Raw genomic sequence first — 17,889 nt, forward strand, 5'->3', positions numbered from 1 at the left:
GAAAATCTTTGGTTATTATAGCCGAGTCTAAGACTATTGCATGGATTTGGAAATGGACTGCAAAGATTGGATAAACAAGTTGCCATAGCAAAACATTTTTAAATAGAAAGCTTCGGTGAACTGCTGAACTTTTACATTGTCATACTTAAGACATCTCCGTTTGTTTGTTTCTCTTCTTAGCAGGCAACATTGATGGAATTTTTACGGTAAAGAGAGAAGTTAACATAATACAAGTCTAAAAGCATTACCACGTTCTTGATGTCAATACATGACAGCTTCTACAGGCAAGCAGAGATCTAATTTGCAATTGATAACTTCAGAAAATAACAAGCGTGCACGGAAAAGTTACCAAGCAATGATGTAAATTAACAGTTACCATTTTCTTGCTGTCTCAGTGCGTTAGCAGGGTCTTATTAGAAAATAACAAGCACAAACAGAAACATAAACACATGGGTCTTGGAGTATCAGGCCTTAATGAAACTGCCCCATAGGACAAAATTAAAACTATGGAATCAGTGAGTTGATGAAGAGAAAGAGCACGGTGATCTTGAAGGAGATGATAAGTCAGGCTTAGGTGGGACCTGCAAGGTCCCAACTCTGCCCTCAAGCATCTCCACCACTTTATTCATCACTGGACGGTTTGAAGGGTTAGTTTGTATGCACCATAAGCTTGTTATAACCATCTGTCTTATCCTCTCTTGGTCAGTTTCATTTCTAATGCTCCTCAGTGCTAGGTCTTCATTGAATTCTAGACGCTTGTAAATCCAATGAGGAAAATATATTTCACTAGTATTGTTAACATTGACATTAACATTCCTTCTTCCTCCAATCATTTCTAAAACCATCATCCCAAAACTATAAACATCTGATTTGTGAGACACGACACCAAAATTTCTAGAAATTACCTCAGGAGCAATATATCCGATAGTTCCTCTGGCACCCCACATGGATACAGCACTTTCATTTCTAGGACATATTTTTGCTAATCCAAAATCAGAGATCTTCGGGCAAAAGTTCTCATCCAACAAAATGTTGTGAGGTTTTATGTCAAAATGCAATATCCGAGCATTACATCCTCTATGCAAGTACTCTAGTCCTCGTGCAACACCCACTGCAATTTGATGCAATATTTCACAGCTCAATTGGAGGTTACCATTAAGGAGGTTGGCTTCATTTTCAAAGATGAACTTCTCTAACGATCCATTAGCCATAAACTCATAAACAAGTGCCTTCTTTGGTCCTTCAAAACAAAGTCCCAGAAGAGTGACAATGTTAACATGGGAAGTCTTGCTTATACTTGCTACCTCATTGAGGAATTCCTCCCCATTACTTTTTGTTTCATTCAAAACCTTCACAGCAACTAGACACTCATCATGTAACTTCCCTTTGAACACACTTCCATAGCCTCCTTGCCCTAATTTTTCTTGGAAACAATTGGTCATTTTCTTTATCTCCGAGTAGGTATATCTGTTTGCAGCAAGTGATTTGTGGCTCTTTAAAAAGGCCTCAAAATCTTGATGAGCTTGAGATTTGTTGTTCCAGAATATAGTGATTTTGTCAGAAAACATAGCCCTCTTAAAGAAGTAGACTATAGGGACAAAAACTCCCATTATTGCAACTGCAGAAACTGTGATCAATAGGAGATGAGATTATCCAAAATTTTGTAGCCGTCAATGACTAACATAAATACTGCTTAACTATCACATTGTTTCCGTAAGGATTCTTTCTTCTTTCAACCATGTTTATCATATATAAAAAGCTTACAGATTAACATCTCTCTCACTCTATTCATGTTAAATTCTAATTTCATGATCAGTTTTAGTATATTTTCGGTCATCCATCATCGTGAGAACAGTTATGAGACCTCAGGGCTGATGTTTTCAGTTGATGCGATAATAATAGTAAATTAATGTTAATCAAATACAATGTATCACCTGTAGCAGCTATAACCACCGACCTCCGTGATTCCTTGCCAACTGAAAAAGGAAATTATAGTTAACACTTGACACACGCGGAGAATACTTACAAACTTGAAAGTTAGGATCCTAAAAGCTAGGGCCAAGGAGAAAAGGAATAAGCTAGGAATCAGGATGAACCCAATTAAAATCTTAACGTTGGTTATAATTTATATTTGTGCACCGAAAGATCCAAACTTCGACCCCTTAATGACGATGTTTTTTTCATTTTCTTTTTCGATAAACTACTTGTCAAGGTTAAAAGGAAAAAACAAAGAAAGAAAAAGGAGAGATCTCAATTTTATATAAAAAGGGAAAATATACTTGCAGGTCCTTATAGTTTGATCAGATTTTGAATTAGGTCCTTATAATTTTATTTTATTTTTATTGAATTCTTGTAGTTAATTTTGTTAAACTTATAAGTCCTTCTGTCACTAATGTTGCAAACATCATTAATTCACAATGGCAGAGGATGATCTAGTAGTGTGCTCTCTCTCCCCTCTCCCAAGTTTGTGTCTCTTTCTCTATCACCTTTTTCTCTCATCTGTTAGAGCTAACCATGATGAGCTTGATTAAATGTAGAAGGAGTGAAGAAGGACTGCTTCTTTGATTGATCCTACTCTTCATCAACATGGGCACGCTGCTTCTATGCTGTTATAAGTTCAATTACGCCAAGACAGAGTATAGTGAGGATTGGCATTTAGCATTGTCCAATCGCAATTTTTTGGTGAACTCTTATGGCCACTTTCATTAGCACTACCATTGTGGGTTAGCGGTGTTTGCAACATTAGTGATGGAAGGACTTGTGAATTTAACAGAATTAACTACAAAAATTCAATAAAAAAAACTATAAGGACCTAATTCAAAATCTGATCAAATTATAAATATATTTTCTCATATATAAATCACTTTTTAATACATCATCGAAATAAAAAAAATATTTTTATTTAAAAAACTTAAAATTGAGTAAGCTTTTAATTTTTGTCTTTAACTAATGTTTTTATTTAAAAAACTTAAAACTGAGTAAGAGTTTTTAATTTTTGTCTTTAATTAATTTATCAACCGGGAAAAAAGAAGCATTCTCTCCCACTTTTTTTTTTTTTAAAGGTTTTCTCTCCTTTTTCAACAAAAGGCATCTTTAGAAAACAAATACTATTAAGAGGGTATTTGGAGAACATCAAAAGTGTTTCTGAAAAGTGCTTTTCTGTAAATTGAGATAAACTTATTTAGTATACTGTAAAAATATTTTTAAAATTATGATTTTGATTCTATCCAAACACGTCTTAAATGTCGCAAAAGATTAATCACTTTGTATCGTTATAGAGAGCAAACCTCCAGAAGAACATCCGGCAAGCTGATCGCTAGTGCGGCAAAAGCACCTGAAGCCGTTAGCATCGAAGTCGAAGCCGCACCTCCCTCCACTGCTCTGGCATGCGTCGCACCCGCTCACCGTCCAATTCCTTTGCTTTAACAAGAATCCTCTTCTCAAAGCCTCTCTTATCCCTCCTTCCACATTCTCCACCACCGTCCTCATCGTCGACCCGTCTCTGCAATTATCCTTCGCATACTTCAACTTCTTTTCCTCGTCATTCACCGCCATACCCAACACCCACCTCGTTCTGTTCCCTTCAAAGCAACCCAATACGTTTGCTTTCATCTCCTCCGCCAGCGACGGTAAGTCACAACCGAAGAACAGCAGCACCTCCTTCTGGTTCGGAGCCAAAGTAAACCTTATGCTGGTGGTGAGGTTGGTGGAGGGGGAGAAACAGTTCGTGGAATTGGAGAGTTGGAAGCTAGGGTTGGAGACCCGAAGAGAGTGATTATTGTAGAAAATTTCATCGACAATGTAAAAAGTATGGGAGAGATTGAGCATTGGGAAGCCATTGGAAGCACAGACAAGGCCGAAATGAGGCAATCCACAGGAGGGATCTTGTTTACCTTTGATATGAAAGGGGAAGGTTATGTTTTGCCCATTTCCGCAGGTTTTGGGCTCGCAAGCTTGGAACCTTGGGTTCAAAGAACCCACAACATTTCCGAACAAGAACAGAAGGTTCAGAATGAACAAGATGGAAACACGGGGTGACATTTCTCTGTCAGATGATACTTCTTTTCCTTCGAACTTCAATGGCTACTTAGCTTGGTGGAAGATTTATCTGTGTTTCTGTGCTTAGTGAAGGACCGTTAGTTACCACCAGAAGATTAAGCGGGGACTAAGAATAGTGGAGGACTTCATTGCAGTGAATGTTGACTTTAAAATGAAAAGCGAAGACTGGTCAAACGTGTTAGGAGGGGCTCAAACTTTTGAAAACTACGGGTAACAAAATTTTTGACAAGGAAATTAAATTTTGTTTCAACTGGATTGTTTTCTTGGTCATGTTTGAAATACATATGCTGCGTGCTGCAAAAATAGCGTCATAATTGCATGGAATGATTATCAAATTAAATATGGACGCATGAAAAAATAAATATTTAACCATGCAGAATTCCTCTTCCTTACCTCTTGTTTAATTTGCTCAAAATCTTCAGAGCAATGGGACATTTTAGTATTATAAGAACAAAAACTCCTACTGTATATATTATACCTGCGTAAGATGTTAATAAGATTAGAAGAGATGGGATTACGCAAAACCCTGGGCATTAATGAGTGGCATAGATACTGATTAGCTATCCGATTATTTCCATAGAAGTTAGTGTGTTGTTGTCAGCTGGACAGTGGCCTCCCTTCTGGTAGTGACACTCGTCACAATCATCAGATAATTGCACTTCAGTATCCATTTCACAGCATAAGAATGGTGATGAAAATCTGTGGTATATGTCAGGTTCTTACAAGGAAGCTGAAGAATTGAGCAATCAGGTAAAGATTCTCCTGCTGATGAACGACATTTGTACGCAGTAATGATGATTTTCCATTCTTCTGCAGTATAATCGTTTTAAATGAAAAAGGATCATCACAACCATATATATATATGTATGTATAGTGATAAATCCAGTGTTGCAAAGCAAAGGGAAGTGGAGACTCCCGGATTGTCCACACTTGTCATGCTTCCTACATTTCCATACCCAGCAAGAAAACTCTAATTATGATTGAACTGTCCTCCCATTATATATCTCCTACTCGAACTTCTTCATACACAGTTGACTAGGTAAATGGCTGGCGATTTAAAAGCTTTGTTTATATATACTAATTTGTCAAGTCACGCGCATTTGTTAAATCTTCATTTGGAATATTTTTGAAGAATATTTTGAGTATATTTTGAAGAGTTATCAATTACTTTTCAGTGATTTCTAAGAGTTAATTTGAGAAATCAATTTGGGGCATTAATTGGGGGATTTAGTGTGAGTATCATAGCTTTAAATCAAAATAGAAATCGTTTAGTTTAAGATATAAATAAGTAATAAAAAGTGGTTCTGAAACAAAAGAAAAATATTTAAGTTATTAGTATTTTGTTTTGTTTCTTCCATTTATTTTTATGAATTCCTTTTCTTTGACCTTTAGCATAGGTGACGTCATTTTCTTTAGGTGAGGAGAATGAAGTTTTTGAATTTGGAAGAGGCACAGGAGCACCGTTTGGAGAAAGGAAAATTAAAATTTGACTTTGGGAATTTAAAACGGAACGACAGCGTTTCTAGGACGCGGCGTTTTTGGGGAAAGGTAGCAGCGAAGGGTTGAGAGAAAGAGGGGGATTCATAGAGGGGGAGGCGCGACTGGATATTCTACCTCTGGCGGTGGCCGACGGTTTCTGCAGGAGGAGAAGGCCGACACTGTTCATCGTAAGGAGACTGGACGTCATCTTCTCTTGTTCTTTGGGTTCGACTGGTTCAGTGAGCGAGAGAGGGAGGAGGCAGACATTGGGAGAGGCCGAATCTGGTTCATCGACCGTGATCTTCTTCTTCGTTAGAGTTAGGAGTCGACTGGTTTTGATCAGAGAAGCACGAGCTGCGATAGGAGCTTTAAACAGTGTTTTGTTTCCAATATTTCTTTCTATTTCTACCATGATTTTGAATCTGGAATTATTGTTCCTGACATGATTATATTTAAAATCATGTGTAGCTAATTTTCTTTTTACAGTCAAGAGAAACTATGAAGTTATTAGTGGATTAAGCTTTGTTTTTACTGAATTAAGGATGTTTAGTCTTAAATTGTGGTTACTTAATTTTGTTTTTTATTGTCCATTTAATGACTGATCACCATTAACTGTGAATTTGAAAATTAAAATTTTTTTTGACAAATGGAATTTTAATTAAGCTCTTAGATTAAGTAATATGGGATTAGATGTTAATTTAATTTGTGATTAGGATAAAAATATACCTAATTGTCCCGTATAATTGTTAATGAGTGAGATCAAATTGTTTAGCCTCTTAGGTAATTGTGTAAGAGATTACATAATTAATTTAAAAGACACTTATAAGTGGACCGATAGGCACTTATAGCTAGTTATACTCTAGATCAAATTTAATATGAAAGCTAATCAATTTAGTGAAAAAAAGTTTAAAAAGCTAGTAAGGGATTGGTGATTCTAAGTTGGTCTTTTAACATCTGCTTAAATTAATTTGATGAAACTTTGTTTTGTTTATTTTAATTTCTTTTCACTTAATTTTAATACTCCTCCTGTCCTTAATATAGGACCCAATTGTTGAGTTGGTTTTGATCCTAAATATAAGACCAATTTCTCATATTTATCAATTTTCTCTAAATTACTCCTATGGACACTTCCTCAACCTAATCAAGTAGAAGAGGGAGATGGAGTATTAAGAAAGATGGTTATGGTGTTTTAGGAAAAACATATCACATTTTTTATAATTAACTAACTTACCTAACTTTCTTAATCTAATCAAATTAGTTAAATGGGTCTTATATTAAAGACTGGAGGAGTATTTGATAGCATCACACGCGCATTTAAGTCAACGTCTTTGTTAAGTCACACGAAGTTTTCCAATTCCCCTTTAAAAGCTTCTCGCACGCATTTGTTAAGCCACCGTCTTTGTTTTGGAGTCTTGTGACTTGTTCAACATTCCAATGAACAGCAAAGAGAGTGAAACTTCTATCTGTCACAGCTTCAACCGGGAATTTCTTCTTATTTGTGAATTACCTCAAACCCCGATATTACTCGGCCCATGTTACAAATGTTCCCCACATATGAGATGTAATAACAATAACCTTTGAAATTCACTGTACAACCAACTAACAGGATTGAGTACGTGTATAGCAAAAGCAGTTAATATATCACAATGTGCTAAATTAAGGTTTAAATTTTTGTTAGGAGAACTGCTCATATTTAGTGCCTAATAATACTTTGAACATAATCACCTCTAATAGGATGATACTTGGGCCTAGAAAAAAAAATCCATTTTACATACCATATGTAAAAGTTGTCTTCATTGTACTATCTCCGATTCTTAATATAAGACCCTATTTGACTTTTATTTTGGTTCTAAATATAAGACCCCAATCCACTTTATCTCTCATACTTACTCAATTTTTTTCAAGATAGTCCTTCTAATAATTGTAGTTCTAGTTAGTGCACTTGATTAGCAAGAAGATTTTAGGAAAGACAACACCTATTTAGGACAAATAACTAACTCAACTTACTTCCTTAATCTTCTCAAATTAATCAACTGGCTCTTATATATATCAAATGCCAGATCTGGTTGTCTATATTAGTAGTAAAAGTTGAAGCGTTAGTTGGAAATATTACAAAAAATAGTTTGAAATGATGGAGGATAAGTTGAAAAATCATAAAATAGGAAAATAAGCAGGAAAAAAACCCAGTAAACTACTTAAAACTCTTAATAACTCGATTAGAAATGCTTTGATTTATATTTACTAATTTCATTCACGTTTTTACACTTGAGTTTTAATACTTGAAATTTTAAAGCGGGTTATGTTTAATTTCCAACTGAAAATCCACTATTCTCAACTCACATATGATATTTTCAACAGCCATTATATCATTTTATAGCAAACATTTAGTCTTTAGAGCTTAATATTTTTCAATGGAGTTATTTTCCAACTGAATCCCTTTGTATTCCCAAGCCTCCTTTGAATTTTTTTTATTTATTTTTATATATTCAGCAACTTACGCGTGGCCCACAGTTGGAATGTAAAACTACAATTAAAGCATACAGCCATTGGAACTAAAAAGCTACACTAACAATACTTGCAAAGTAGAAAATAGTCATAATTTTAGTTTATTGTTAAAATTCAGTCCAAGTCTAGCTAGAGCGCAAACTTTTCCAACTAGATTACCTTTATTTTTCAACTGAATCTTTATGTATTCCAACCAACCCTTGACATAGCCAAAAAACTAGTATAAGCGTGGAACTTAATTAAAATTTTCCAACTAGGTTACTCTTATTTTCCAACTGGACGTCTTCATATTACAATTCAACTTGGTATATTCACTATTTCTAAGTAGTCAATTTTTCAGTTTGTAGCAAAAATTTAGTCAAAATCTGAAAGTTATCCATCTTGGGTATTTCACTACTTCTATATAGTCAATTGTATGGACATGGAAATAGACATCAAAGATTGGGGAAATATGTTGCCATAGCAGAACATTTTCAAATTGAAAGTTTCGGAGAATTGTAGAATATTTACATTGCCACACTTTAGACATCTCCATTTGTTTGTTTCTTTTTCTTAATAGGCAACATTGATAGAATTTTCATAGTAAAGAGAGAAGTTAACAAAATACAATTCTAAAAGCATTACCACGTTCCTGATATCAATACATGACAGCATCTACAGGTAAGCAGAGATCTTATTTGCAAATCATAACTCCAGAAAATAAGAAGCATGCACAGAAATAGAAGCATTTGAGGCCTAGACAGAGTATCAAGCATCAAATGGCAAAGCCCAATGGTAGAGATCTCATCAGAAACTAACCATTCACAGAGACATTACCAAGGAATGACATAAATTAACAATATAGACAGAAAAGGCCACAATACAAGTCCACAAGTATTACAATGTTCTTGTTGTCTATACATGGCAAAAATTCAATGCATTAGCAAAGTCTTGTAAGGAAATAACAAGCGCGCATAGAATCTAAAACATATGGGCCTTTGAGTAATCATGACTTAATGAAAATGCCCCATAGTTTTTAGTCAGTGAGTTGAGGAAGAAGAAGAACGCGGTGATGTTGAAGGAGATGATAAGTAAGGTTTTGGTGGAACTTGCAAGGTCTCAACTCTGCCTTCAAGCATCTCTACCACTTTACTCATCATTGGACGGTTTGAAGGGTTAGTTTGTATGCACCATAAGCTAGTTATCACCATCTGTCTTATCCTCTCTTTGTCACCTTCAATTCTAATGCTCCTCAGCGCAAGGTCTTCATTCAATTCTAGACGCTTGTAAATCCAGTGAGGAAAATATATTTCACTACTATTATCAACATTCACATTGACATTCCTTCTTCCCCCAACCATTTCAAAAATCATCATCCCAAAGCTATAAACATCTGACTTTTGAGAGACAACTCCAAAATTCCTAGAAACTACCTCGGGAGCAATATATCCTATGGTTCCTCTAGCACCTGTCATGGATACAACACTCTCATTTCTTAGGCATATTTTAGCTAGTCCGAAGTCTGAGATCTTTGGGCTAAAGTTCTCATCCAACAAAATATTGTGAGGTTTTATGTCAAAATGCAATATCCGAGTGTTACACCCTCTATGCAAATACTCTAGTCCTCGTGCAACACCTATTGCAATTTGGTGCAATATTTCACAGCTCAGTTGGAGATTACCATTAAGGAGGTTTGCTTCATTTTCAAAGATGAACTTCTCTAATGACCTATTAGCCATAAACTCATAAATAAGTGCCTTCTTGGACCCTTCTAAACAAAATCCTAAAAGAGCGACGATGTTAACATGAGAAGTCTTGCTTATACTTGCTACCTCATTGATGAATTCCTCTCCATTACCTTTTGTTTCGTTCAAAAGCTTCACAGCAACTAGAGATTTGTCCATTAACTTCCCTTTGAAAACACTTCCATAGCCTCCTTGCCCTAATTTTTCTTTGAAACAACTGGTCATTTTCTTTATCTCCGAGTAGCTATATCTTTTTGTTGCCAGAGATCCATGACTCTTTAGAAAGGCCTCAAAATCTTGATGAGTTTTAGATTTGTTTTTCAGGAATAATATCCTTCTAAACAAGTAGATTATAAGAACAAAAACTCCCACTATTATAGCAGCAGAAACTGTGATTAATAAGATTAGAAGAGGTAAGATTATGCAAAATTTTATGACATGAATAAGTAACAAAAATACTGATTAGCTATCCTATTGTTTCCATAAAGACTCTTTCCGCTATGTTTGTAAGTGGTAAACTGATTAGATAGACTACTTGTTTTATGACCTGATCAAAAAGAGAGAAAAATCTTTGTTGTGAATTATTTTCTAAAAGTGATAAATTGATGGAAATTAAATAGATAAAAAAGAAGATGAAACTCAAAACGGATGGATGTAAGTTTAAAATTTAAAAGTTATAAACGTGAAATGAACAAAATGATTGTGTAAATTACCTAGTCCAAGTACCACCTTGAAAATTTTTCCCTTACGCTCTGCAATCAAAGCAAGAATTAAGCAGAAGTCAACATAAAAATAATTAGTTGGCCTTCAGAAAATAATTCTATTTTTATGTCAGAAAAATAGAGAAATTATGTTGGATATATTTGTATAATCACACAAAAAAAAAAATCACATCTTTATTCTGCCAGAAACATGGTGTCATCTTTTATCTTTGAAAATGAAGTCACAATGATAAGAGACTCATAAAAAATTGCAAACATATTTGATATAAAATTGAATTTGACGAAAACGAATAAAAGAAAATAAAAACTCTATTTTTGAACATATGAAGCCGAGGATATCAAATAAATGAACGACAAAAAAAAAGAGTAATAAATTAGTCATAAAATTTCGGTCATAAATCGGTTTAGCGACCAAATTCCACAACTAATCAGCTAGTGACGGTTTTTTTTTTTAAACTTTTGTGACAGAATTTGCAAAATCCGGTATTAAATTTCGTCCGTAATTATTGTTTTTGAAGATTGCGAAGTCAAGTTTTGTCGTAGAAAACAAGAGAATCACTTGAGCTCGGAAGAAGGGGAAAAAAAAAAAGTGACTAACATCAAACTCAAGACATAATTTAGCTCGTTGCATAATTGTCTACGTTTTTTTTTAAAAAAAAAAATCACCACTTCGAAAGAATATACCTCCTCTGGCGCGGTAGAAGTTATTGTTCCTGTCAAGTTGACACCGGCCTCCGCTGTTGTGGCTCTGATTACAAGCATCAGATATTCGTAGCTCCAGAGTCATTTGAGCAGATAAGAACGATTGAAGGTCAGTGCTATCAGGCAGGTCTTTTTTTGGAAGCACAAAATTTGAACATGATGAGAAACGGCTTTTTTGGTGAGGTTGAAGATCAGAGACTTGGGGGTAATGATAGATATCGAAGTTTGCACAGCGATGTTTAATAAAACCAGTGGGGGTGCTAACATTGAATTTGTGATTGCATTTAAACAGGGTTATGTTGTATTTAATATCAAAAGAAATCAAAGGAGAGCTTGCAGGAAATGAGATATTGTTGTTGAAGGCTTCACAAGAACCATTGGATTGCAAACGATTGTGTAGATCTTGGTCAAAAACTGTAATCATATTTTGCCGCAGAAAGACACCGTTAAGCTGCAAGAATGATCTTGATCCATTCTTCTCTAGTTCAGCCGGTTTATTTGAAGCATCACAGTTATGAACAACCATTAAGCCACAGTCCGGGAATTCTGGATTGGTGAAAGGGAACTGGAGGATTCCAAGTCCTCTACAATTAAAAGATCCAGGACACTTAACAGGACTTGCATTTCCATACCCAACTGAAAGAAGTAAAAGTTGAGAAATCAAGAGGAAACAAAACTCAAGAACCACAGCCATAATTCAGTAACTTTCGAGCAAAACAATGAAGGTCTCCAACAAGAGCTTCATTTAATAACGGTATATAGTCCACAGTTCCCATTTGAACCGTTTGATGGTGCAGGCTGACTTGGTAAATTACCACGCAAGACTTTATGAAAGAGACCTAAAAGAAAATAGGCGGCAGGCAAAACAAGAGCGGAAGGTTCAGTTCAGATTGAATAACGTGTAAACATGGGGTGACATTCCGCTCTAGGATGATACTTCTTTTTTCCTTCAGACTTCAGTGTGTAAACGGTGGAAGGTTTTCTGTGTTTGTGCGCTTAGTGAAGGACCAGACTTCAAAAAAATACGTTGTTCTGACCCGGTCGTGGCTCTCCATGCCGTGATTGCACATTAGTCACCACCAGAACATAAGTGGAGACTAAAATTAATGGAGGGCTCTATTGCAATGAGTGTTGACTTGGAAATTAAAGACGAAGACCGGTTAAACGTGTTAGGAGGGGACTAAACTTAAGAAAATTACGGATAACAAAATCGTTGACAAGGAAATTAAATTCTTTTTTTTGGGGTGAATAAGGAAATTAAATTTTGTTTGAACTAGTTATGCTGCATGCCGCGAAAATAGCGTAATAAATGGACGCAATGCTTACCAAATATGGATTCATGAGACTATAAATATGTAACCTCGCAAAATTGTCTCTTTTTGTGCAACAAAAACAGACGATGTTAGAAAATTATAATTAATCATTGCCGGCATGCTTTGCTTTTTACCTATCTGTCTACCAAAATCTCACTTTTTGCTTGTAAAATCTTCCGATAGGTCCTTAGTTCTCCAAGTTTCTTCCTCGTTCATGTTAATAGGTATTTTGAGTTGCATCTTATAATCTCAAGTTAAAATACACTAGGGAGGTTCTCTTAATAGACACGATCAAATCAGATGTGAGCTGTATTGTCTTGATCTTGTAGATTTTACAACCCAAGAACAAGCACTGCCAACTTTTATTTTTTGTACTTCAAGAATCAAAGTTTAACTAATTGTATTTGGTTCCGCATTGAAAACCACAAAAAATTATGGTATTTGATGAAAACACATGTTGAATAAGTACACTATAGTTGGTCAGGTTTTGAAATCCTCAATTCATTACATTTTTTGACACTCTTAAATAATTGCAATTTCAGTTCATTTCAAGACTTGAAGCTCAAACTACTTGCATTCTCAATAGAAAGGACACTAATAATCAGTCCTTTCTTGTGTGCCTGATGGAGAATAGGGGACCTAGAATGTTATTTTAAGTTTAATAATGATTTAGGCTTTTAAGAGTATATCTTTCAAATAAGTGTACTTTCAAACCTGTGATCCATAGTTAAGTAGATAACAGAAGGCCATGCATTGTATACGACGGGAATCTCTAACCAGTTTTCAACTGGTATCTGAAACATAATAGTCATTGGCTCATTGTAGAGGTTTCTCCTAAAAATATACTAGTATAAAGGTCAACTTCCAGATCAAAAATCAGATAAGACAAAAAGTAGAGGAGCAAAAGAAAGTAGTAATGATGGAAGGTATGAGAAAGCAGTTCAAAAGTTGTGAGTGGATGAATAAGAAAATACCGGAGAAGGATGGAAGAGAGAACTTTGGGTCAGGTTTTGATTTTGAGTGAAGAAATAATTATGCTCAGTGCGTTTGATATGAGGGAAATAGTAGAGAGGAAAGGAGGGAAAAATTTTTGACGAGCTTGTGTGTATACATGGTATATATTTAAGCACTGTGTTTAACTTATTAACTGTTGTTTCGAAATCGTAGATCCATGTTCTCATTTTTAGCAGTGTCCTCTGTAATTGTTGTGTTATTCAATATTTTGTAGCAGAGGTATATCAATAGCCTTTATATCCTTATGTATGCATATCTGTACTTAATTTGAGTGTAATAGGGTATGCGTGTTGGGTTTTGGAGGGAATTAATCAAAGAATGGATCTTGTGGGTGGGCTGAAGTAGCGCAACGTTTGGTGGAATAGTAGAACAATCGGATTGATTTGTGAGTTAAAAGCGACGCTCATTTTTATCATAACTTGAGAATATTACATATACATCTGTCACTACCTAATAGTGGGATCTAAGCAATTATTTGACCTATAAAAATCATGACTACAAGAAAAACGGGGGGAAATGAGAATGAATAGGTGAAGAAAAAGCTACGAGACTCTAATTCCACTAGGACGCTTGCCTTCCATAGCGTCCTTCTTGTTGCAACAATCAGCACAAAGAAAAGGGCCTTGCCAAGGCCTAGAGGTGGTAGACAAAATGGAGCCGGCATGAACAGATATGCCTTCACTTGAAGCACTTCTGGCACACTGCGCCCACAAAAATCCCAGATGTTGATTCCCCTGAATTCCCTTCATTCCCTAATCTGCAACATTTGCTCAAATATCCATGAATCATATTTATGAAATAACAATGAAAACGATGTGCTTGAAAAAAGAAGATATATAAAAAGAGTCAGTGAACAACAAACAAAACCTAATTGAAGTTATTTAAGCGTTTACTAGTAGGTCGTATAATGAAAATGTAATTCGTGGAGGAATAGTTTTCAGACCAGTCAATCATGTGATGAACATCTACCCGGAAAAATTAGACAAAAATAGTCAAGCGTAGTTGTCGGGCAAATAAAATCATAATACTCTCATCAAATTGCAATTTCAGAACATTCTGAGATCTGAGATTAACTTGCAAGTTGCAGAGCTATAACAGGAATAGAATCCAAAGTAGGACTAAGTGGAACAACAACCCATGAATTTTAGAGGCAACAGCGTTCTATAAGATGTACTCAATACTCAATTATGCATCAACCGTAACATGCTTCGGCTTACAAGAGTATGCACGGTTCAGTGATAAAAATATGAGGCCCTATAAAAGAGAGAAGATAAAGCTCAAATCTCTAAAGGCCCCTGCAAGTTTTCTACTTCAAAAGTTTATAATCTGCATCTTAAAATCACATCTAAAATACAGCTCTCATTCAAAACTGCTCAAAAATTGGGGTGACTTCCACTCTCTCTCTCTCTCTCATTGTTCCTCTTAAAAGATCATCCTCTTCCATTTCATCTGTCTCTCTTCTTTTTCCTTATATCAAATTTCAAACAAATGTTCAAAGAAGGAAACCATGATGCAGGTCATTGCCATGAGATTTGTATGATCCCTCCAAAAATTAAAACTTTTGCCTCAAAGAATGTGAGATTACCTTTTAGCGAGCATTGCTGATCCTTCTTCAAACAATTCCTCTACTATATTAACAGCTGCAAGCCTCTTTGATAGCTTACTAGCAGAATCACTGGATTTCTTCCTGAATAATAAAGCTCTCAGTTTACTCTGCTTTTTGTGGGGAGTAGGCGGTGGCAATCCATTATCAGGAGGAATTATGTCAACTACTATGCAAGTTGTATCATCCCTTAAACCTCGTCCTTAATGCTTCCTGAATGACAAGGGAAGTAATTACAGACTGAAGCATATATGAATATGAGCACAAACGTTAGATATGTTCAAAATGAATCTTAAGTCAAACCTCAGGCTAAAAGAAATATTGGCTTAATAAAAATTAGCAGAAAGCATTTTGAAGCACGTTACCTTCACAACCTGCCTAGCAGCAAGTTCAGCATGCAAACCCCGACAATATTTTGCAGCCATTTCTGAGGACAGAGCATCCCAGATGCCATCAGAAGCAATTATAAGCCTCCCACCAGCATTTGACAGCTATAATATAGGAACGGTGTCAGGTTTCATCCTGAAGACAGACCTAAACAGCATGCACAGGCTTAAGAATGAAAGCTTGAAAGTAGAAGATATTATCTCCCAATAATGATACCTTCACTTTTTTGACATACGGTATTGAAACAATAAACTCCCCTACATCCATATCCTGAAATTGACGTACCATGAAGAAGCCAGAACAAGCTTCCTTTTGGCATGTAATCAGATACCAGCAACTTCTCGTCTCTGGCAAAATTGTAAGCTCTCAGATTAACAATGTTTGGATGTCTCAGTCTTCCCAGAATTTCCATGTGTTGCTCGAACTCTTTCTTCCCTCCAATCTGAGCTTCTTTGAGCCTCTTGACGGCGACGACACTTCCGTCATCCAGAACCGCCTTGTACGCCGTGCCGAACCCACCTTTTTCCCAGCATTTCCGCTGAAGCTCGAAGCAAATCCTCTAGCTCGAATTTCTTCACCCCTTCGAAGAACACCATCCGGCCCCTCTAAAAACCCGATTGAACCGGATACGGACTCGATGAATACACGATTTTCTCGCTCTCCATTAGCTTCGAACCTTTTCCTTCTTTCAATTTCGCAGCGTAGTTTTGCCAGAAGTAGCAGTACAGCAGAAGGGAGACCGCTGCGAGAACCACATTGTCGCCAAGAATAATGGCGATGAGAGCAATAGGGCTTATTTTTGCTGATGAATTGGATTTTCTGGGAGGTGTTGCTTCATTTGCAGGCATTGAGCTCGGTGTGGACGATATAGTTGGTGTTCTTGGGTTGCTTCGCGGCGTTAATGGCGACGCAATGGCTCCTTCAGATCCAGGTTTGCTGGGTTCCGCCGCAAAGTTGGCACATTTCTGCATCGGAGCTCCCCAAAGAGACGGAAAACTCATTGTAAGAGAGATACAAAAGTTTCAGGGCCGTGAAATTGGAGAAACTCGGAATGGGACCGGAGAGGCGGTTTGGCTTCAGGCTCAGAACTCGATGCTGAGTTAAAGAAGTGAAATGTTCGAAAGAATCTAGGAGATCGAGGTCTTCGAGAATTTTAGACGCGAGACTCTGTTATGGCCGGACCAAGAAGTACAAGGATCAGCACTGGAGTTCCAAGTTGAGAGCTTGTTGAACGTGTCTGAAGAAGTTTTGAAAGCCAGGAGAGCTTCCAAGTCTGGGTTTTTAGAGCTCTGAACAAGAAGAAGAAGGTGGAAAAGTGAAGAGAAGAAGGTAGCCAAGTAAAGGGGTGCCGCCATTGTTGCAATCGAGATGCAGAGACAGAGCAAGCCCAAAACGGGGCTCGCGAAACGAATTAGCAAAGTAGGTTTGTCGTTTGAGTGATGAGAAGGGCAGTTAGATTAGACGCAGGAACGACTAGACTATTGTAGTGTCAAATTGTGTAATTAAATGGAACGTGTAGTGGTTTAGCAGTAATAAAACTAAATGACTGACCAATGTCAAGGGTTTTTTTCTTGAGAAAAGCGTGTTTTATTGACTTTTCACTTTTCCAAAAAAGTCAATTGCTTATACATGCTGCTATTTAATTAAATTAATAGTTTTTGGGGCAGACGTGCTGCGCGTGAAGAGACGATGCCATCCATCTAAGAACAGCGGCAGGGCCTGCAAAGATGGATGGAAGATCAAACCGGAATGCGCTACCCCCCGCTCCACAGCCACAAACAATAATGAGCATCGCTTGATCTTTTTAATTAAATTTTTTTATGTAAAAAATATTTAAATTAAATTACTTATATTCATTATATTAAGTATCATATGTCTTAATATTTTTTTATGTGAGTTTATAATTAAATGTTAATATTTTAAAAATGGTACACATAGTTACAGGTAATCAGAGAATTTAATATAATAAATATAAAAAACTTGATGTAAATATTATTCTTTTTATATTTAAGTGCTTTAAAGATAAAAAATATAGAATAAGTTTTCATCAAAACAATAATCTGTACAATCTTGTTAACAAATTATTTTTAACATTCTTCTTAGTCAGAGAAAATTTTGAAATTTATTAACATAGTTTAAAAACTAAAAAAAATTATACTTTTCTACATGAATATTAAATAAGAGCAAAAGAAAAGGATGTAATAAATAATTAATGTGATGCCGTATAAAAAATATACTTTTTAGATAAATTTAATTATCTTGACAATGGATTATTGTTTGCCACGAGATTAATCGGGTTAAGCAAGTGATACTTTAAATTTTAAAATCTTGCCAAAAAATATGTTAAAAATTATTTCCAACTCGCTTTTATGATTTTTTTT

General features: G+C 35.8%; 1 protein-coding gene and 1 pseudogene across 1 annotated transcript; both read right to left on the reverse strand.

The window, feature by feature from the left end:
• Positions 1-512: 512 nt before the first annotated feature.
• On the reverse strand, positions 513-16,863 carry LOC114725877 (probable leucine-rich repeat receptor-like protein kinase At1g68400; annotated as a pseudogene).
• On the reverse strand, positions 9,063-10,007 carry LOC114725890 (rust resistance kinase Lr10-like). The gene has a single exon (XM_028912456.1). The coding sequence runs from the start codon at positions 9,990-9,992 to the stop codon at positions 9,063-9,065; it is 930 nt and encodes a 309-aa protein (XP_028768289.1). The 5' UTR covers positions 9,993-10,007.
• Positions 16,864-17,889: the final 1,026 nt, after the last annotated feature.

The sequence above is a fragment of the Neltuma alba genome, unplaced genomic scaffold (assembly GCF_004799145.2).
Source record: "Neltuma alba isolate B1F8T4 unplaced genomic scaffold, ASM479914v2 tig00012286_pilon, whole genome shotgun sequence".
In the NCBI taxonomy this organism is placed as follows: domain Eukaryota; kingdom Viridiplantae; phylum Streptophyta; class Magnoliopsida; order Fabales; family Fabaceae; genus Neltuma; species Neltuma alba.

Coding starts and splice junctions, on each gene's coding strand:
- LOC114725890 (XM_028912456.1), bottom strand. CDS start 9,992: ATGACCAGTTGTTTCAAAGAAAAATTAGGGCAAGGAGGCTATGGAAGT.